Genomic DNA, 21,198 nt, shown 5'->3' with positions numbered 1-21,198 from the left:
AGTCCTCATTGAGGTGATGGCTTCTCGCTCAGGCTGGGTCCTAGCGAGGTTTCGATACCTAAGGCGCCCCCCCCATATAATATCAATTCACCACTTCACATGCAGATATATTTGATTCCCGGGATTTCTGTCGACAGGAGGGTCTGAGAGAGATAATCTTAATACCTGCATCTGGAGATCTAAATGTCCTTGGAGGTTCGGTTGGTCGGGGCTCCACAGTAGAGTGTGCTTTGGCAGGAACACTCTATCCATTCTCTGAGGCTGCGGACGCGTGTATGATACGGAGAATAGGAGCTATAATAGACGCCGAAATTTTTGGTCTCTGGTTCAAATCTAGATGGTGGTGTTTGTTGACTTTTTCACCAATTTAGCTAGAAACGAATGCTGGACGCACGCGCGTATTCCACAAAATGCCCCACCGTACTCTCTTTTTACGCGTCGTTGCCTCACGCGTTTCTTCTTCAAGTAGCTTGACCAAGTGCCCGAAATCAAGATGAATAAAGGGATCCTGGCCATGAAACATGAAGCCAGAAGAGCTCTCAGACTTTGCTCATGACATCCGCAATTTCTCTCCCGCAGACATCGATCGTCTGCACCGTGTTCTCCTCCGCTTACAGGAAGATCACATTGAATCAACTCCGGAATCTCTTCGACGTGAACATAAGGCAGTCTATTTAGAGGAAGGCCAGAATCCCAATGTCGAAGACCCCTGTCTAAATTGGCTCCTCGATCTCGCACGAACAGAATCTGAAACACCCCTCAATGAAAAATTTCTAGATGTTCTACAGGAAGCTCATATCGTTCTAACGACCGACGGCACTCTCACTGATGGGGGAAGCGAATATGGTGCTAGCAGACGTGCTGCATCCGTTGAGGTGATACCACCTTTCCCCACGAGACCTCAGTCGTCCGACTCTTTCGACGACAACAACCGTATCTGGCTGCAAGCCGTCGCACTCGATAGCCGAAAACTAGCATCGCAGGCGCTCGATCAATGGCGCCAGAAATTGTATTTGAAAAGAGAGGATGCTTTGGAGAGGGAGAATCCTGAGTTGAATAGACTGGCTGATGAGGTGTACCGCACCAACTTGGCGCGCAAGGCGATCACTCACTGGCGCAATACCATTAAAGAGATGCAAGATTTGGAAAGGGTTGCGGTAGAGTTTAGAGCAAAGCGTGACGCCGCCTCTGTTCTCAAAACTTGGACTCTTGCTGCACGGGAGAGGCTTTTTGTCAGAGTACGAGACGAACGACTTCTACACAAAACTCTTGAGGACTGGCATAACAAAACTGCAGATATCAAGGAAATGGAAGTTGCTGCGGATGCGATCAGCATTCGTCAAGCTGCTCAAAATGTACTCCAGGTCGTTGCTACTAGAAGGGCCGACCTCCGCGAAAGGCACCAAGAAGCAGACCACCTCTATGGTCGCAACATCATACGCCGAGTGCTGAGCACATGGCACACCCATGTCGAACAGCAACGTGTCAACGACCGAAGAGCAATGGCAGCTGTAGAATACTTCTCCAGCAAACATACTCTTCAAACATGGAGAGAGAAAACTCGTATCAGAGCCGATGAAAAACATGCTCAACAGGCCCATGAACAGATGCTGGCAGTGAAATATTTTCGAAGATGGCAAGCGCTCGTCAAGAGTAGTAAGGAAGCCACATATTCGGCGGCCTACAAGTCAATGAGACGGAAAGTGAAAATCAACATTGGACGTGCCGCGCTGAATACTTGGAGGCAAAAGACAATTCGCATTCGTGAGATGAGAATTATGTCTGACGAATTCCGGGCTCGCAAGAAGATTGAACATACTGGACGGGTGGCTCATTCGGCCATCATGGTCATGTTCAACAAGGCAGAGCAGGTTCAAGATCTGACACGACAAGCGGATGCTTTTGGTAACAAACATGCGATCGCACGCCTTGAGATCTTCGGTTCCAAATGGCTCTCGCCCACTAGGAAGATACTCGAGGATCAGCGTAAAGCGGACGAATATCACACGATAAAGACAGACGGCTACTCTTTGTCTAGGTTAAGGAACTGGAGAAATCTGACTTTCCGGACTTCCCGACTTGAAAATGATGCGGACGGGCTGTTCAGGCGAAACGAGAAAAAGCGAGCTTTGGGATTCCTACAAAAATGGAGATCGGGTGCCGCAAATGTCAAACAAGAACCAGCCAGTGTGGACGAGAGGCTACCACCCGTGACTCCAGCTGCCAGGCGAGTTCAATTGTTGGCTTCAACGACTCCTGCTTACACCCCTGCCTCGGTCATGTTTCGTCGAATTCAGCAGTGAAGGGGGTAATGACCTGATGAGCTATGATTGATGACTTTGAGATACCCAGGCGATTGTGCAACGATTCATATTACACTAATTCCGATTCCAAAATCAACTCAAAGTGCCTTTACTCAAATTTGCTTCTTGGTTTTGTTCTGCTTTCCCTGTCACCCGTACCCTTTCCTCGAAGCTGAGCCAAATAGGTAAACTCATTACTATCATGAGAAGACAATACTGTCAGAAGAATCATTGTGCACAGGTGTGATCATTCTCAATGGGTCCAAGTGATGTCTAGTCCAGGTGCATCATTCTTATTGATACAAGTGCTCAGGTACCTACCTTTACGTATGTTGTCATTCGTTCACAGTTTCCACACGCCTCGTCATCTCATGGCTTGGCTCGCAACAACAACCCGATGCGAGAGCAACCGCCTAATAACGCCCGTGAACAACTTAGACCCAGTTCCCCAAATGGTAACTCCAAACGATCTCTTTACAGCTTTTATGTATGTCACAGCAATTGAGCAAGCTTGAAAGCCACAATGTCGAATCGAGTCATTTGTGATGTCGACATGCCGGATCCCTGGATGGTCGCAGCCCAGGGCCGCTTCTATTTGACTTTCACATTAGGCAACCGGGTAGAAATATGGGCATCGCAAGAGCTCGAGAACTTCCGCAATTGTGAGAAAATTGTCGCCTGGAAGCCGGCTTCAGGGACAACAGAGTGGTCGGTAGACATCTGGGCTCCAGAACTACATTATCTTGGTGGGAGATGGTATGTGTATTTCTGTGCGGCACATGGAGGAATAGGGAATCGATCACACCGCACAACGATATTGCGATCTGAATCCCAGAATCCAATGGACGCTGATGCTTGGACCTTCGTCGGCCCGATGAAGGGGTTGCCAGATCACTGGAATATCGATGCCACGGTATTTACGCTGAATTCGAACGAGTTGTACTGCTGCTACTCTGGCTGGCCACTGGGCGACAGCTCGGACACACAACAAGACCTCTTTCTCATTCAACTCGCGAACCCCGAGCAGGCCATTCCAAATACCCTGACATGTATTTCCCGTGCGAGCCTGCCCTGGGAGCGGCCCGATGGTGGGAGGAGAGGCGTGAATGAAGGCCCCACTTGGCTGAGCATACCGGGCTTCCAAGGTATTGTTTACAGTGCCAACGGTAGTTGGACTTGTGATTACAAGCTAGCCGTATTACGTTACAATGGCGGCAACCCGAGAGATGAACGTTCCTGGGTGAAACGGCCAACACCACTACTCGAAAGTGATCCGAGTGGTCCTGGACCGTTTGGACCTGGTCACGCTTCGTTTCTGGTCTCACCATACCCCGGCGATGCGAGAGTCTTTTGCATATATCATGCAACTGGACGGCCAGACGAGGGTTGGAACAATCGCAAAGCTAGAGTGTTATGCATGGGCCTCGAACATTTCCAGCCTCATGGCCAGACCATTCGCTTCACCGCGGCCACTGGACCTGTTACCTCAACGGCTGGGCCTTATCCGGGGCAACAGTACGGCAATGGTGGACCATATGCACCCCCTATTCACAATCAGCAGAGAAGAAGTCTTGTGGACAAGTTGGGTGACAAGGTTTCAAAGATGCTGGGCGGCCGCTGAGACACATACGATGATATCAGAGTGATGCTTATCAGCTCATCGAGCAGCCACGCCGGTGTGTCATAGGAATGGTTGCGGAATGTCTCACAAGTGAAGCCCATTCGGTTCTAGGCTCTAGGCTCAAGTCAAGGACATTTCATTTCTTCAGCTGAGAGATACAAATATCACACTCCATCAACTCAACGAAGAACATCTTTTAGATGTAATAGGTTCAACAGCACCATGGGGATTGAAGCTCGTGCTGGAGCCGGAGTTCAGCAAGCAAGGGACAGTAATTATAGCACGCGAGGGCAAGCAGTATCCTATCACTGATGGGCGCTTGAAAACGTCCGACGCAAAGTAGTCACACGGGAGTACTCAACATATCATGACATCCCCTTCCTGTTCTATCAAAAAGAAACTCCATCTGACTTCGCATTATCTGGCATGTTCTTACAGCTCCTCAAGCCTGCACATTATACGTCCGGAAGAAGTCGTCAGAATAATCCAGAAATCCAATATTCCAACATTTGATGTCCTTTTGAGGATGCTTTCGCTGAGATCCAGCGTGGGTTCCATAGAAGTGATCAGTTGAGTGGGAATCTCTACCGACTCTGTTCGTCTCGTGTGAATTCAGACCGCCTGCGGTCGTGTTCGAACTTGCAGTCCTTCGATTTGAGCCCAGGGCGATGAGTGCACATGGCATTTCGCTCATGTCGCGGGGTGAAGGTCCGAGAGCGTCCAAGATTTGGCCTAGTCAGTATGTTCCCTGTCGCAATTGAAATTCGATGGGTTTGAAGTTGTTTCAAATAATCAAACCCAACTGTGATTCGAAAAACCAAGTAACTCAATCCCACCCGTTATCAGGCCACATGTGATTGAACATCTGGCTGAAGTCTGGATATGCGGTCAGATCCTGAAGAGCATAGTCATTTGCAAATCCCCATGGTTCGGGAGATACAGATCCTGTAGCCATGTAAACCTCACCGAAGTCGAATCCTAAAGGGTCGGGCTCTGTCGAGAGGTCATGGTCCATTCCAACGGGGTTGCTGCTTTGATCTCCGAGCATTTTTTCGACGTGGACCGCGGGCTGCTTCGCCTTGGTATCAGAGGCAGCCAACGGTGCACTGAGATGAATCGGAAGTACGTGCACGACAGACCATCTGTGAGCCAGTTCTCGGAGCAGCAATATGGCATCTGCCGCACGTTTCCATCTTTGTTGCATGTCTTCGAGGGCCGACACGCACAGTCGGAAACGACCAATCGACCGTCGGCAGATCTCCTGGTCTGTAGATGTTGTGTTGAGCAAGAGCATGATGGCCGCACTCATGATGTGGTGGACGAGGAATGGAGGCGCATTCGCTAGGTCGTCGGTCTTGCGGTATATGTGCACAAGGCGTGTTATGGAAGATGCCGCAGCGGTTATTGAACGTAACGCCACCCGATATATCCAGGTGTCGGGTTTCTCACAGAGATAGGGTCGATGCACAAGCAGGAGGGCTGTCTGATATGACATTTGAAACACGATGACGCATTTGGGCTTTTGTTTGCCGTCTTCTCGTAGTCGACGATCCACGCTCTGGTGGAAGTCGAACAGTCGCTCACGGCCATCGATGAGCAATTTACTCCGACGTTTGAAATCGAGTCGACCAAAGTCAAAGTCATAGCTATAATTTGTTAGTTTTGAAGCAAATGATAGGGATTTGGTCCTTTTTTTTTGCGTACATTTGGTCTAGATATTGATCGAGTAAGTACCAGAGTCGACATTGATGTCCGAACGTAATCTCTTCCAGCTTCGCATCAGGCTGAAGGGTTTCGGAGAACTCTCGCGCTTTAATGCGCTTCCAAGGGAGACTGCATTGTCTGCCTAGCATTGCAGTAAGAATTCGGTCCTGCAGAGCGAAGGACCACAAGATACGCAATAATCTTGCATCGTTCGGAGACATGATTCCTGCTTGGTTGTGTAGATTCTGAAGTGCTGTAACATGAAGGCCAAGTTGCAGATTTATGGCGGACGCCATGTGAAGGTACATCCATGCCATGTTGTCCTGTGAACAAGCGAGACAATACCAAGATATGATACACAATGCCTGGACAACCAATGAGGATGGCTGCGATCGACAAGTCTGAAGGACCTTACTCTCGAACTCATCCATGATAAGTTTGCCTATCTTGTCCGCATCCTGTCGCAATGAGAAACGAGAGCCAGCTACATGGATAGCATCCCGCAGCAGTTGAGTGTCGATGCCTCCCGATGATATCGAATCTATTTCGATTATCTGAGATGCTTCAAGAAATTGATGATATAAATTGACATGATTTATGAAGTGGTTCACAAACTCTTGCTTTGCGGTACGGACTTCAGAATGACAGATTGTCATCCGTTCATCCGTTGGTGCTGCTGAGATTTGCTCGACCATAGTTGATGCTGATTGAAATGTGAAATTACCTGAAGGCCCTGTGAACTGTGGCCTTCCATCTGCTCCAAGATCGATCTTCCAGATCATGGCACTGACTTCGTCGACGGCCGAGGCCAATCGCTTTTCCCGACTAGAGTCGCCTGAAAGCGTGGCATTGGGATGCTCGTCACCAAAGAGCTCCTGCTCTCGACGAATTCGGTATTGTTCGTCATTGTCCGATCTCTTGTTGAGTTCTAAAATCTGTCCTCGAAGGACCTCTATCGTTTCCTCGAGGCTGGCAACATAATCGACATTCAACTTACGCCTGGTGACATGTCAGCCACCGAGATTGAACAAGTATGATTAAGCCGAACAGACTTGCGAGATACCTCTTCATCAAGATAGTGACAATCTTGCGCTCTCGCAACACATGCCATGCATGCTGGACGTGCACCGTTACACTGTTGTTTCGCGTCAGCACAAGCCGCAGTATCGCAGCTCGCACTTCTTACCTTCCGCTTCCGCTTCCTGCATCCTTCGCATGCAATCTCAACTTTGGCAGCCTTTTCACTCATGGAGATTCTTTTTGAAGTCAAGGACAGAGCGGAGAACGATACTTCATGCTTCAGTCTCGTGGAGTAGACGCAAGAGATAAGGGTGTTGGTACCCGGAGAATCCTTCCAGAAGATAGGTGTTGTCAGTACTACTTCTTGGTAGGTGGGATGTCGCCCACGGTTTTCTGAGATAATCTCTCACTACCTAATTAGGTAGTCAGTCATCTATTTATCTATATAGATTGTGATATTGTTGGGATCGTAGTCCTGTGCCTAGTCAGTAACCAAAACAATTGATATTACTACGGCTCATCATTGACTCTGACCCCCGAAGCCGGTGCCGCCAAAGTCAGCTTCCAGGACTCAATAAGTACTTAACTAACTAGGGTTCTTTACCTAGACAGGTACTAATACTACTTACTAATTCCCTAGGTAACTAACTTAGTTGAGCAAATAGGTGCCCTGGATTATCCTCCGGGTCATGCTTAGGCAGTTAGGGCCTGAGGACCCCGCACCAAATTGAACCTCTGTTCCCTTTCTTCCTTTTTCTTTATTAAAGCATCCTTATCTCACCAACTACTCGTTAGCATTGCAAGTTTTTCGATCTAGAGTTGTGTTCACAGACCTCGCATTGAATCTGCCAGCACAAAGGTGCCAAAGCCAACTGTTAAGTTGCCTTTGCGAGAACCCCCTGGGTTGCAGCTGTGGCGACGAGTGAGGATGAGCAATATGTCAATAGCAACAAAGTCAGGCAACTTCTTTCATTTCAGAGCTTGGGATCTATGGGCTTTCTATGCTTCTTTTCGGTATCATCTACGCCCAGCCACAACATATCTGGCCGGCTATAATGACCACACACGTCTAAAAATCCCCTGGAGCGGAGAATAGCCTGGAAATCCAAATCAGCGTAAACTATGCCTTCGACATCCCCAGGCAGATTTTGCGACAGCTGCCTTCCATCTGGACCAAATATGGCAGAACCTCCTCCCCCTGGAGTATTGAATAGAGCGCCGGTCCCAGTCCTCATGACATCAATCCCCTTCTGAGACAGCACGGCTGTCGTGTGGAGGACAAAACTCCCAGACTCGATTGCGTACGTTCGGGACAAGCATTGAGCTCCTACAGAGTTCACTTAGCACGTCATTAGTCTGCTCAAGATGGGTCATGGAATACCTTCTATGCCCATGGACCATAAACCTGGACCGCCACGGTGCTCCCACAGCGGCGGCCACGCTGCAACATGAATGGACTCCCGTTGAAGGTAAGTGTGGTATTTGAGAAGAGGTTGAGTATGCTCCCAGCAGGCCAGCATTCCCACTCTTCCAAGTGTGGAGTTGGTTTCCGCAACGTTCTTGAGCGAGTCGCCTGATGCATCGCCAAATATTGTTCGCTCCATGTGTGTTGGCTTGAGCTTCCTTCTGTTGAGCAAGATCTGTCCATCACTCCCAATGAGTGCTTGTGCAATATACGCCGAATCGTGGAAGTTCTCCGAAAATCCGAGAGCAACAAAGATCTTGTTCTTCTGTGCGCAGTCTGCAATGCGTTGCATTTCCGGGGATTCAACTTTGAGCGAGTTTTGTAAGTATCGTGATGTTAAGTCGAAGTCCACACTACGTGACCTTGAATCGTCAGCTCCATCGGTTATATATTCTCGGGATCATCCTTTTACCAGATCCATGCTGGATAACCACTGATCCAGCATTCGGGGAAGGCGACCAGCTTTGCACCATTTTCTGCTGCTTCCACGATCAACTCGCACGTTTTGACAACGGTAGCTTCAAGATCAAGCCATACTGGTTCAGCCTGAGTGACGGCGACCCGGACGGTTCCAGTGGTTGTTGGCAATTGCATCATGGGAGTACGAGGAAATTGTGAGTTGAAGTGCTGGGTTTCCAGTTGGTCTGCGAAGTGCCTGCTTCGAATGGGCTATTTGAACCAAACCTCGATGTGACAGACAAATCATCAAGACCGCGGCTTGACTTCCGCCTCCAACTACCGAGATTATCTCCCTCGTTCATGTCCAGAAATCTGATTCAGTTTTGAGCGTTGAGTATGGAGAAATATCGACGGCGGGAGGCTCCTCCGCCGCTAAGCACTTGCATGAGGTGTTGTGATTGGCCAATTCCGAGAGCATCGATTGCGGAACAGCTCTGCGCCCATGATCAGTGAACGACCTTTGAGGGCGAACGGAATTTGACAACCAGTCGTTGAACGACCTTTTGACTGGATATATATACTACCTTGAGAGGGGTACCATGGCGCTGCAAAGGTCAAACCATCTCGAACATTGCCATGGCTTTTGGAATTATCAACCCAGCGTCCAACTCGCAGCCCCAGGGCACATCTCTGCTTGAGTCTCTCGAGGGCGAGAGCAACGGCAACACAGGATATGTCGTTCTGGTCCCGGAGCCATCAGCATCTCCAGATGATCCACTCAACTTCAGCCGAGTCCGAAAGGAACTCATGTTCGGAACCCTCGTACTGGGTGCCTGCTCGATGGGTGTCATAGGTCCTATCCTTGTTCCAGGATTCAACATTGTCGCAGCCGAATTTGGTTTTACGTCGTTGACCAAGGTTACTCTACTCAACGGCTCGTTGATAATTGGACTTGGTGTCAGCTCCTATCTGTGTGCATGTCTGTCGGTGGTTTATGGGAAACGACTTGTCTACATAACCACAACCCTCCTGACGCTGGTTTCGTGCATCTGGGCTGCTACATCTAAATCATACGAATCTCTGCTCGTATCTCGTCTTTTCCAAGGTAAGCACCACCGGTATTGACCTGCGAGCTGTTCTGACTTCTTCCAGGGTTTGGAATGGGAGCATTCTTGTCCGTGGCCGGGACGGCATCTATCAACGATATATTCTTTGTGCATCAAAGAGGCCTTCGAGTTGGCGTCTGGAACCTCGCAGTGACAGTGAGTGTCCTTCTTGGTAGTCACCGTTGGTACTATGACCACTATTGCTAATTACAAGCAAAGGCATCGATCAACATCGCCCCAACCATAAGTGCGCAAGTCATAATTGCTTTGACTTGGAGATGGACCTTCTGGCTCATAAGCATCACCTACGGAGTTGTCCTTGGCTGTGTCATTTTGTTCTTACCAGAGACAAGCTTCGATCGACCCATAGCGCAGCCATCACACTTGCCAACTCCATGCTCACAGGGAAGCACCCATAGTGGAAATGACGGGGAGAAAAAGAGTGCCCAGGACATGGCCGCTCCAGTCACTGATCTGGATCTGGGAACTACACGCCCAGAACGAACAAAGGTACAAAAGATTTTGGGTCTGGGCACATTTGAAATCCGACACCAGCGCCGAGTTCTTTGGCTATGTGTATCACCGGTAAAGACCCTACTTCACCCAGCTGTGATTTGGAGCTGTCTCACCTACTCAGCCGTCTTCACATGGATGATCATTCAAGGAGCGGTAGCCGCTCAAATCTTTGCAGCACCGCCATACAGCTTATCTGCGATTGGTGTTGGAAATCTCGTGGGCGTTGCGCCTTTGATTGGTTCGATCCTTGGTACAATCATTGGCGGACGCTTGTGTGATGACATTAGCAAGTTCATGGCTAAGCGAAACGGTGGTATCTTCGAACCAGAGTTCCGTCTGGTTATCATGGTGCCCTTTTTGATTACCATGACTGTCGGATCATTTGGCTTGGGTGAAGCAGTCCACCATGGACTTTCTCCGTACGTGTGTGGTGTCTTCCTCGCCATCCTCAACTTTGCAATCGGTGTCGGCTGCACCGGGATTGTCGCGTATTCCAACGACGTCTGCACGAACAAACCAGGTGAAGTCTTCGGTATTGCCATGGTAAGGTCTCCCCCATAAGCCAAAAGGGGTAAAGAACTATACTAATTATAAGCCAGTTGATCAAGAGTTCGTTCGCTTTCGGACTGACATTCATGCTCAATGACTACCTAACAAACCACGGCCCTCGAGTTTTCTTCGCCACATGGGGTGGTTTGACGGTAGGCGTCTCGTTGTTGACTATTCCGATGTACATCTTTGGCAAGTGCATTCGAGCTTGGGCTCAGACTAATCATATTGTTGTGTGATACGGCGTACCAAAATATTACGGTGGTTGCAAATCAGGTCGAACTGCCTTCAGGTGCTCATCAGGTATTATCAGACGACATCCACGAGGATTGCATGAAACTCTTAGGTGCTTTATGTGTGAAATGCAAGTTATCCGAGGTATCTCTTTGTACCAGCGACCTGCACAGGATCCTGCAGTATCTAATTTGATTGAGCTGCCGCCAACTTATCAGCAAGGCTTCCTCTAGCGTTTCTCATCTGCTTCTTCCCTGCATCGAATAATCGGAATTCGTCTTTGAGTTCGAACTGTTCCACCTCGGTAGGATCTTTGCCATAACCCCCACCTCCGGGAGTCATGACAATGATCCTGTCATCCTTATTCATGAAAGCTTTTGCTTTTCCTCCCAGATTGATGGTCCTGGTCGCTTCTGATCCTTCACCTTCGTAATGTCTGATCCACAGATTCAACCCTCGTTTCCCAGGCTTGCCTCCCAGCATTCCGTACGGTGGATGCACGCGTCGTTCCGAAAGGACGTTGACTTCCATAGCACGTCGCATTTGAATGTCTCTGACCAGCCCATCACCTCCTCTGTTGCGTCCGGCACCTCCACTGCCTCGACGAATTGAAAACTCCCGCAGCAGTACCGGGTAGCGACGCTCGAGGATCTCGGGGTCTGTCATCCTGGTGTTGGTAAAATGGACGTGAGAGCCAGACTGGCCTTCCCAGTCGGCTCCGGCTCCAGATCCTCCCCCAATACTTTCATAGTAGCCAAAACCATGCGTTATGTTACCTGCAGCGTCCTTGCCACCATAACCAAAGGTCAGATTGTTCGAAGTTCCTTGACTGGCACCGCAGACTTGGAACGCTTTAAAGATCAAATCGATCAGTCTCTGACTGGTCTCGGTGTTGCTCGCCACGGTGGCGGCTTTGAGATTGGGTGCCAGAATGGATTTCTCGGGGCAGATTACCTTGACGGGTGCTAGACATCCTTGATTCAAAGGTATGTCCACCATAAGCATGCAGCGTAGGCAGTAAATAATGGCTGAGACCGTCACGGCTATTGGTGTGTTGAGGTTGTTCATTGCCTCAAGTCCTGTGCCAGTGAAGTCAAAGATAGCCGAGCCATCCGTCGCATCAATTGTAACTCTGAGTTCCAATGGACTGCCATCATCCATATAGTCAATCGCCCAAAGGGAGTGCCCTTGGAAGCGCTTTGCAAAATCCTTTAGCAGGGCACGGACAGCCATCTCGGCATTGTTTTGAATCGCCTCCATATAATGCTTGACAACCGGCCAGGTGTATTCTCGAACTAGACTAGCTACGAGTCGGATACCTTTCTCGTTGGCGGCAACGGCAGCCTTGAGGTCTGTGATGTTGTCATTCAGGTTTCGACTGCCACTGCAGCCAGGGTATTGGGCAGGTTCGTCAAACAAGATCCTGGTTAGTCCTTGTTCGTCGAGCACACCTTCCTTTACCATCTTGAAAGACTCGACGGCGACACCTTCCTGCCAAAGCTCTGTAGAGTTCGGGGGCATGGAACCCGCAGTGATACCACCTATATCAGCGTGGTGTCCGCGGCTGGCAACGAAGAATAAAATTTCTGGATCTTCATCTCCTTCGGTCTCAGCGAAGACAGGGGTTGTGACGGTAAGGTCGGGTAGATGAGTGCCTCCAGCGATGGGGTGGTTCGAGAGAAGAACATCACCTCTCTTGAGCTCCCCTTTCTGATATCTGTTGGCCTGATATGATATCGCCGTGCTCATGGAGCCTAAGTGGCCGGGTATATGTGGCGCATTTGCAACTAGTCCTCCTGCAGCGGAGAAAACAGCACAGCTATAATCCAATCGCTCTTTGATGTTGGTCGATACGCTAGTTTTCTGTAGTGTTTGACCCATCTGGAAATTGACAATTAGCGTCGAGGACCAATGAACATCCGAAGATATCTTCTTTACTATGTGCACAAGGCTGAGGGTACAACGACACTTACCTGCTCTGCAACACTCATGAAGCGATGCCCGAAGACGGATAGCACGACAGGGTCAACTTCATGCGTATCCAATTGCTTTCGATGAAGATCCACAAGATCGATGATGACATGGTCTTGTAGGAATGAAGCCTGACTTGCCAGGTCTAATACGATCGTTTGTGTCTTGTCCAGGATCATCGCCGGACCACGAATTCGTGAGCCGCGCTTGACATTGTGAAGGAAGTAAAGTGGGACTTCACACCAACCTTCATGATCAAAGTATACCTTGCACGTTTCTGATTCCTTCGGTTTCGGCGGATCTTCGATAAGATTCAGTTCAATAAATGGACTCGTGAGCTCAGTATTTTGGCTTTTGCCGGTGCCTTTGACACGGATATCGTCGACCAAGATCTCCCGTTGTTGAGTGAACCCAAATTCTCGCTTGTGCCTTGCGACAAACGCATCTGTGAACGTCTCACATTTAAACATTGGCTCGGCAGTCATTAAGGCTGTATCGGTACCTTGATATCGCATATTTAAGAATCTTTCGTATTCGATCTTGTGAGAGCCAAACCCTTGACGGCTAATGGCATGGTCGACTTTTTCCTGCAACTTTGCGAATCGATGGCGAAGCAATTCCTCCGTGTCTGGCTTACCATCGAACACTAATGACGTCGGTTCTTGCATCTCGACGACCACATCAGCCAAAGCCATGCCGTAAGCCGAGAGTATGCTAGAGTATTTGTGAACCAAAATGCGGCCAATCCCAAGGTCTCGCGCAATAGCCACGGCGTGCTGCCCACCAGCCCCCCCAAAGGAGGCGAGATTGTGACCTGCTGTTTCGTAACCACGGCCTTCACTGAGTGCACGAATAGGTCTCGTCATTGCTGCATTCGCAACTGAGATGAAGCCCGTGGCTACTTCTTCGGCAGTGAGTTTTTGTAGATTTTGTTTTTCTGCATTGATCTGCTCCGTTAATTGTTCGAACTTGAAGCGGACAACTTCTAGGTCCAATCGTTGAGGGAAGTATATCGGTATAATGCGGCCAAGAAGTAAATTAGCATCCGTGACTGTCAAGGGCCCTCCCTTTCCGTAGCATGCAGGGCCAGGATGTGCACCGGCGCTCTCTGGTCCAACATCAAACAGTCCATTCCTCCACGCCAGGATTGAACCACCCCCAGCAGCAACAGTATTGATATCGAGCTGTGGGCTTTGAATAGTGACTTCTGCTAATGTGGATTCGAAGACATATTCGAGTGATCCACCATATCGCGAAACGTCGGTACTCGTACCGCCCATGTCGAATCCGATAACTGGTGTGCCATCGTCGACGTCATAGCACGTCTTAGAGAAGCCCACAACGCCCCCAGCAGGTCCAGATAAGATGGCTCGGAGACCCGTGAACTTATCGAATGTTGTTAGACCACCATCCGACTGGGATATCAGCAACTTTCCACTGTTCTTATCTTTCAATCCACCTTTGAAGCCTTGCGCGAAGCCTTCCAAGTATTCTGCTGTGATAGGCGACAAATAAGCATCCGCTGTAGCTGACTGGGCGCGGGTGACCATTCTGATGGAAGGTTGTAACTCAGAAGAAACCGAGATCCTGAAACCCATGGAGCGAGCCAAATTCGCAACGGTAAGTTCATGCTCCGGGTAAGCGTAAGAATGCATGAAGGCGATGGCCAGATCTCGAAACCCAGCATTCCACAAGCCATCTAGGTCCTGCTTGATTTTGTCGGTATCTGGCTTCTGAATGATGCGAATGATCTCGCCAGTGACGCAAACTATTAACTCAGGGTCGTTTTCATCAATTGGGGGCAAGTTCGGATCCTCCGCCGCTGCTTCGAAGGTTACTCGCTCATCGACCTCCAAGACTGTCTCGTAAAGTTGCTCCAGTTTGTGCACAGACAGATCGAATATGTGTGGACGTGCTTGAGTACCAATTAGAAGTATGTCACGAAATCCTTTGGTGGTCACAAGCGCTACACGCCGCCCTTTTCGTTCTAACAATGCACTTGTTGAGTCAATTAGCAGAATGTCCCTGAATGTGTTTCGTAACTTACTTTGTTGCAACAGTCGTACCCATACGGATCGATTCAACATCTTCTAGGGCGATAGGCGTTCCGCGAGGAATAGTCTTCCCAGTCGCTTCCTCCAGAATCTGCCGGATGCCTTCTGTCGGAGCATCTGAATATTCGTCAGGTGATACTGATAACAGCTTGAAGACAATATCGTCGGATCGACCTGGCACCGACGCCCAGCTATTCACCGCGAGTATGATTAGGAAGCAACACAAATACCGGTTCATGGATCACTTACAAATCACAGAATGTGCCTCCTCTGTCAATGGCGATTCTGATGCCACCCACGGCGATAGAAGGCATTTCTGCAGCAGTAATTGGAGTTCAGGGAACGTGCGGATTGAATCGAGCCATTGCTATTCAAACTTCTGGGACACATCATAGCTTTTTATGTATCACCGGTGAGCTGAGACATCGCCATTGAAACTCGCAGGAGGTGCTCGTCTGAGCGGCGGATCCACTCCGGTGGGTTGAAAGAGATACCGAAGACTCGCACACTCCCTCTCCCCGCATTCCCATGAATGGATCCATCCTTATCGTAGGCGCACGAACCCGGTCGAGGATGTGGACTGAACATGGGACAAATCATAAACCAGACTTATGATGCTAGAGAAAGTTCAGCGTCACATACCGGCGATGAGGCAGTCTCGCCGACGGTAAGTTCTCTTCTCTCGCCGGTAAGCTAGCCGGCATCGGCTAGCCTCTTTTCGGAGCCCCATTCTGGCTGCATAGACTCAAGTCTTTCGAGATATTTCCCGCCATAATTGAAGAGTGCTTCGCTTGATATTCCGGCTTGTCCACAGTCGTGGCGTTGTTCGGCTGATAAGAGTCGCTTTTTCATGCTTTTAATCTTACCTGATAATATGCATTGGCACAGGACTCTCCGGGATATAAAGAAAGGAACAGTTGCATGCCCACACTTCCGGCCACTTTCACTCAGAATGCGATTGTGTCTACAGTCAAACCCAGTAACTCGTGTAATCTGAATCCAGCATTTGTTACTCGACTCTGAGACTTGTGGAGACCAATCATCATGTCCCAACCAAAGAAGAGTGTGAATATGGAACCCGCCCCAATGCCTAATCAGCCTGATGGCGATTCCAAAGTCTCCATGATAGAGCTGGGGAGTACGATTATGATAGACCCGATCAAAGAGAAAAAGATGATGCGCAAGTTCGACGTAAGTCAAGACCACTTTCGGGCCGTTGCACTCTCTCTGACCTCCATAGCGATACGCCCTTCTCCTCATCGGCATCATGTACATGTTTTGCAACCTAGATAGGTGAGTTAACTCTCAACGCTGTTACCAGAGAGAGAACAATTGAAATTGACTCCAGCCTGCTACAGGGGCAACCTGGGGAATGCGTCAATCGCTGGCATGCCTAAAGATATTGGCCTTGTGGGGAATCAGTTCGGCACAGCAGTCACGCTGCTTTTCGCTACCTATGTACCATTCGAGGCGCCGGTTGCGATACTTGTGAAAATTGTTGGACCTAAGCCGTTGTTGGCAGGATGTTGTACTTCGTGGGGGCTGGTGACCTTATGTATGGGGTTCATCCAGAATTGGAAGGGGTTGTACACATGCCGTCTGCTTTTAGGTGCATTCGAGGCTGGACTTATCCCATGCCTAGAGACGTACCTTGGTTTGGTGTACAAAAAGGAGGAGCGAGGAACTCGCATGGTCATGGTCTATTCTTGGAGTGCCATCGCCAGTGCCTTCGGTGGACTTTTGGCATATGGGCTCACCCAAATCAATGGACCGGGCGAGTTTCAAGGGTGGGTTGCCTTTCACGACTTCGTTGAGCGGGGTTGCTGATCCAGTATAGTTGGCGATGGCTGTTCATCGTGGAGGGCATTCTCACGCTTTGCATCATTCCAGTGTTTCTTTGGCTGTTTCCCAAGGATATCCTCGATGCCTGGTTTCTTACTCCTGAGGAGAAAGAGTTGATGAGACTACGGTATATTCAGAATCCTTCTTGGGGAATTGACGAGAAATTCACTTGGGGCGAGACCTTGAAGGTGTTCAAAGACCTCAAATTCTATGCCTTGTGAGTACGCAACCTCAGATGAATCATCTCGCTGACACAACCAAGCGTTGCAATCCTTTACTGTGGCGACTTGACCATTTATAGTTTTACAACTTTCCTGCCAGCAATTCTCAAAGGAATGGGTTATACATCGGTGCACGCCAATCTGCTTACAGTACCAGTCTACGTCTGGGCCTTGGGCGTATTCATAGTCGCTGGTATCTCATCTGATCGTTTCAAAAACCGTAGCATCCCTATTGGTGGAGGCTTTGTCTGCATGATCGTTGGTTATGCTATTCTGATCTCGGTGGAAACGGTTGGTGTTCGCTATTTTGCTTGTTATGGTATGCATGTCTCACGGCAACTCCGAATTTTTTTTCCCTTTTGCTAATATCTCAACAGTTGGTATGAAGCTCACACTCTCATATATTCTGGGAGAGACTAACTCGTATCAGTTGCAATGGGAATATATCCCACCGTTGCCTTGCTTATCATGTGGCTATGCGACAATGTAGCTCGTCACTTTAAACGAGCCAGTATGATTGGACTCTGTCTGACACTTGCCAACACTTCAGGCGTGGTTACCGGTCAAATATTTACCACGCCCACATCACCTCGATATATACGTGGATTGTCCATCTGTATGGGTCTCGCGGTCTTTGGTCTACTCGTGGTGGTGGCGCTGGTTGTGGGCTTCAAGATTGTCAATCGACGACGTGAGCAAGCCATTGCTCAAGCCGAAAGGGATGGAACACCACTTATCTCATGCCCTGAACATGGCGACTATGACGTATTCTTCCGCTACTCTTATTGATGTTACCATATTCAGGGACTGGCACCTGCGACATAGTTTCTGGTTTAAGATGACGCTGGTTTCCCTTATTATCAATAGGTGTAAGTCATAGCTTCATTCTTGCTGGGGAGTGCTATGTGACTAAGTCTAGCCATAGCTGTGTGAGGACAACTGTAACTCGAAGCCTCATTCGAGGGTTTTATATAGTCGATAATGGAGGTCCTTAGAGGCCTTCACGATTCAGTGACCATACCAAATAGACAATTCGGCCTCTCCGTCGAAATGTTCAGTGTCGCATGATGAGCCAAGAATCAATTCGATCTTCGGGTCTAAAAGGATAGCATTGATAAGCTCTAGTGCGCAGTCAAAACCGCCAGCCAAGGCTGACGTCGTTGCGGTCACAATTACAGATGTAGCCGAACTACCGAGACCTCCAACACCATCCGCACTTCTCGTACACTTCGTTTCGCTCTCGCCTAGCATATGATTGAACATCTATTACTCAGTTGAGCCTCCTCGACTCGGTGTATTGTTACAGTTACCGATAGGAGTGACACAACCATAGGAATCTGAATTGGATGTGAAGTCCATCTCGGTCGCCATGGAGGCATCACACCTACGAAGTCCCCGTAAACGGAGACGCGAGGTTGCGTACGCCAGCTCTTCTACCACAAATCAGAGAGATTTCCATTGATATTCTTTCGCAGATGTCTACGATGCCACTCTTACAAAATCAAATGTTTTGGGGGTCAGCCTTGTCTAAATTGTCGCACTTCGACCAAAAAGGTAGACTGCATTTACCCAGTCAAGGATCGCAAAGTGACTGTTTCAGAGCGGTAAGGAATTTCCCCATGTATGAGAGGGAGTAAGTACCAACGGTCGAAAGGCATGTCGGTGCGATGGTCTAATGGATAAATATCTATCTGAGGTCTATATGCCATCTTACTGATTAGGAGTCGGCCAGATATCTCGAAAGTCTAGAGGAAAAGGCAAATATGCAGCAAGAACGGGTTTCAACTACGCCTCCACATGAGCCAAGCGATAACAGTATCCGGCTTTCACAGCCTCCCTCGTCAGAGACAATGGCCTCTGAAGCCGGGAATCCTTTGGTTGCTCAAAGGCCGCAGCTCGTTCAGTCCGCTTATCTGTCACGGCCAGTCTACCTAGGAGATGCATCAGGGATTGCCTTTGGCATGAAACTACGAGAGTCAATCAGAGGTCATGATGGAGTTGTCTCGCTACGAACTGAGCATCGATACTTCAATGATCCAGGCATACTTCGAAGAGTTGCCGACAGTTATGAGTTGCCAGAGAAGAGTTATGCGTTGATCCTCGTCCGGCTAGTCAAGCGTTTTCTTGGTGACACGCATCATCTAAACTTAGGTTCTGCCTTCCTGGAGAGAGTCGATGATTTTTATGTGATACGGGTGGAAGATCCTATTTGGATCTGTCGCCTGTTTGTGATTTATGCACTGGGAGAACTTTACTCGAATGGACCCGTCAGTGCGAGTACGGAACGCAAGATACCTGGTAATTCACGTCTTCATGATACGATTGTTATTCCACATTGAGCTAACTCACATATCTCTCAAAATTAGGCACTGCATTCTTCTTGACGGCGATGTCCTTGCTACAGGACAATTATGAGGATGCAACCATCCTCTATGTTGAAACTTTGATGCTAGTGGTAAGACTATGCAAATCCGAGCCATGCTAGGTGTGGAAGATTCCGGGGTTCTACTAAATCATCACCTAGTCCCTCTACTTCGATGCTCTAAACCGCACAAATTCGGCGTACGCCTACATAGGACTGGCGTTGCGCGTCAGCCTCACATTGGGCTTGCATCGCAACATCAGCAGTCATCAGCTGCCGGCGGTGGAAAGAGAGCACCGCAATCGAGTTTGGTGGACAGTTCACTATTTAGAACGCTTGTGTAGTTCGAAACATGGGCACCCCATGATGCTCAGGGACGAAGATATCAGTACATCCTTGCCGTCCTGGGAAGGACTTTCCCCAGCGGAAAGGGCGGAGTTTCCCAATCCAAGCATCCTCAACGCTCAGCTGAACCTAGCCAAGATTGTGGGCTTCATTTCCCGTGACATGTATGTGGTCTCAGGACTGTCGAGGGGACAAACATTTCTGCAGACGGTGCACAGTATTTTCACGCGCCTGAAAGACTGGAACGAAAGTCTCCCGGTCGAGAACAAGATGGATTCTTCGGTTACAGCCTCGAGGGGAATTTCATCGTTACATCTTCTCTTCAATCAAGTGAGTTGGACCACATTATACCAAGCCTAGATGCTATCGGAAAGGTGAAATCGCCGAACCATGCTGATCAATTGGCAGTGTGTAATCCTTGCGACTCGACCTATCTTATATCTCATCTTCCAGCAGTGCTTCAGGACCACCGCAGAGTCTGCCGCCAGGTCGAACAGCATCCCCCCGATTGCAAGAGCATTAGCAGACCACTGCGTTTATGCAGCACGCAACATCAACCACATCTTGATCCAGTTGTGGGTGGATGGATCCATTGCACTTTTTGGATATACGGACGCGCTGATCTTATTCACGTCCACCATGGCACTGACGATTGCTGTGGCATTGAGACTTGGAAATGTCGACGAAGTCAAGAGTGAGACCGAAACCGCATGGCGTCTGCTAGGGCAAATGCGCGAATGTGGCAACAATGCCGCCGCCGAGTTCCACGAGCAGTTGAATTTTCTCAGACAGGACCTGGGCTTGGTCGTGCCTGAGACGGCTCAAGCTCCGTCTAAGACCAGCGAACACGATGTGATTCAATGTCTGGGTGAAGAAGCGACGCATCACCCCAGCGGAGCCCCAGCGCTAGATCTGGTCAACAGTGCTATGACCGAAAACCGCCTTGTCTCGCACGCGCATGCGCCAGCACCAGAAAACGCCTCAGCAGCTATATATCACTACAGTGGCGAAGGAGAAGGTAGCTGGACGTGGGACGGGCTAGGCGACCGCCAGCAACTGACATCATTCTACCTTCAGGGAGATTCGCACACCGACTTCCGTAGCGCCGTATATGGACACCCTTTAGGAGAGTCGGTTGACATGAACCCCGTGATGGCATTGTCTGGTTCATCGGAAGCACGTGTCAATGGCTCCATAGGCGGCGATACTGCTGCTGCTGCAGCTGCAGCTGCAGAACACCCCCAAGACTTCCAGTCCAGCGATGCCTTTGCTAGCGATGTTTTGTTGAACAGCATGCCTTTCGGTCTCGATCTGTCCGAGCTAGATGGATTTGATGTCGATCAGATGCCCTTCCTCTGGACTTGAAGTTTTACTGCACCAGGAGCAGATGTGAAAGATTCCAAGTAGCTAACGTTAGGTACCCATGGCTCTAAACTACACATTGATCATCTATGGATCTTGAGTTGGAGTTCTCTTGTAGGACAGA

At 49.2% G+C, this 21,198-nt stretch overlaps 7 protein-coding genes across 7 annotated transcripts; 4 read left to right on the top strand and 3 right to left on the bottom strand.

The window, feature by feature from the left end:
- Positions 1-521: 521 nt before the first annotated feature.
- Positions 522-2,303, top strand: LTR84_000618 (uncharacterized protein; the record flags this gene model as incomplete). The annotated part of the gene is made up of 1 exon (XM_064844248.1): positions 522-2,303. The coding sequence occupies one exon, from the start codon at positions 522-524 to the stop codon at positions 2,301-2,303; it is 1,782 nt and encodes a 593-aa protein (XP_064712108.1).
- Positions 2,304-2,826: 523 nt separating this feature from the next.
- On the top strand, positions 2,827-3,924 carry LTR84_000617 (uncharacterized protein; the record flags this gene model as incomplete). Its single annotated transcript, XM_064844247.1, has 1 exon — positions 2,827-3,924. The coding sequence occupies one exon, from the start codon at positions 2,827-2,829 to the stop codon at positions 3,922-3,924; it is 1,098 nt and encodes a 365-aa protein (XP_064712107.1).
- Positions 3,925-4,750: 826 nt separating this feature from the next.
- On the bottom strand, positions 4,751-6,877 carry LTR84_000616 (uncharacterized protein; the record flags this gene model as incomplete). The annotated part of the gene is made up of 4 exons (XM_064844246.1): positions 4,751-5,570; positions 5,629-6,627; positions 6,681-6,763; positions 6,815-6,877. The coding sequence occupies 4 exons, from the start codon at positions 6,875-6,877 to the stop codon at positions 4,751-4,753; spliced, it is 1,965 nt and encodes a 654-aa protein (XP_064712106.1).
- Positions 6,878-7,622: 745 nt separating this feature from the next.
- On the bottom strand, positions 7,623-8,707 carry LTR84_000615 (uncharacterized protein; the record flags this gene model as incomplete). Its single annotated transcript, XM_064844245.1, has 3 exons — positions 7,623-7,975; positions 8,030-8,475; positions 8,526-8,707. The coding sequence occupies 3 exons, from the start codon at positions 8,705-8,707 to the stop codon at positions 7,623-7,625; spliced, it is 981 nt and encodes a 326-aa protein (XP_064712105.1).
- Positions 8,708-9,148: 441 nt separating this feature from the next.
- LTR84_000614 (uncharacterized protein) lies at positions 9,149-10,922 on the top strand (the record flags this gene model as incomplete). The annotated part of the gene is made up of 4 exons (XM_064844244.1): positions 9,149-9,617; positions 9,665-9,774; positions 9,838-10,677; positions 10,734-10,922. 4 exons carry the CDS (start codon positions 9,149-9,151, stop codon positions 10,920-10,922), a joined length of 1,608 nt encoding a protein of 535 aa, XP_064712104.1.
- Positions 10,923-11,103: 181 nt separating this feature from the next.
- LTR84_000613 (uncharacterized protein) lies at positions 11,104-15,256 on the bottom strand (the record flags this gene model as incomplete). The annotated part of the gene is made up of 4 exons (XM_064844243.1): positions 11,104-12,798; positions 12,891-14,886; positions 14,936-15,133; positions 15,192-15,256. 4 exons carry the CDS (start codon positions 15,254-15,256, stop codon positions 11,104-11,106), a joined length of 3,954 nt encoding a protein of 1,317 aa, XP_064712103.1.
- A 730-nt stretch (positions 15,257-15,986) lies between these two features.
- On the top strand, positions 15,987-21,077 carry LTR84_000612 (uncharacterized protein; the record flags this gene model as incomplete). The annotated part of the gene is made up of 10 exons (XM_064844242.1): positions 15,987-16,133; positions 16,183-16,235; positions 16,301-16,729; positions 16,780-17,001; positions 17,047-17,324; positions 17,436-17,770; positions 18,727-19,303; positions 19,372-19,460; positions 19,530-20,042; positions 20,121-21,077. The coding sequence occupies 10 exons, from the start codon at positions 15,987-15,989 to the stop codon at positions 21,075-21,077; spliced, it is 3,600 nt and encodes a 1,199-aa protein (XP_064712102.1).
- Positions 21,078-21,198: the final 121 nt, after the last annotated feature.

The sequence above is a fragment of the Exophiala bonariae genome, assembly GCF_035927105.1.
Source record: "Exophiala bonariae strain CCFEE 5792 chromosome Unknown scaffold_1, whole genome shotgun sequence".
Taxonomy (NCBI): Eukaryota; Fungi; Ascomycota; class Eurotiomycetes; order Chaetothyriales; family Herpotrichiellaceae; genus Exophiala; species Exophiala bonariae.
This window is presented reverse-complemented; position numbering and strand designations above follow the sequence as displayed.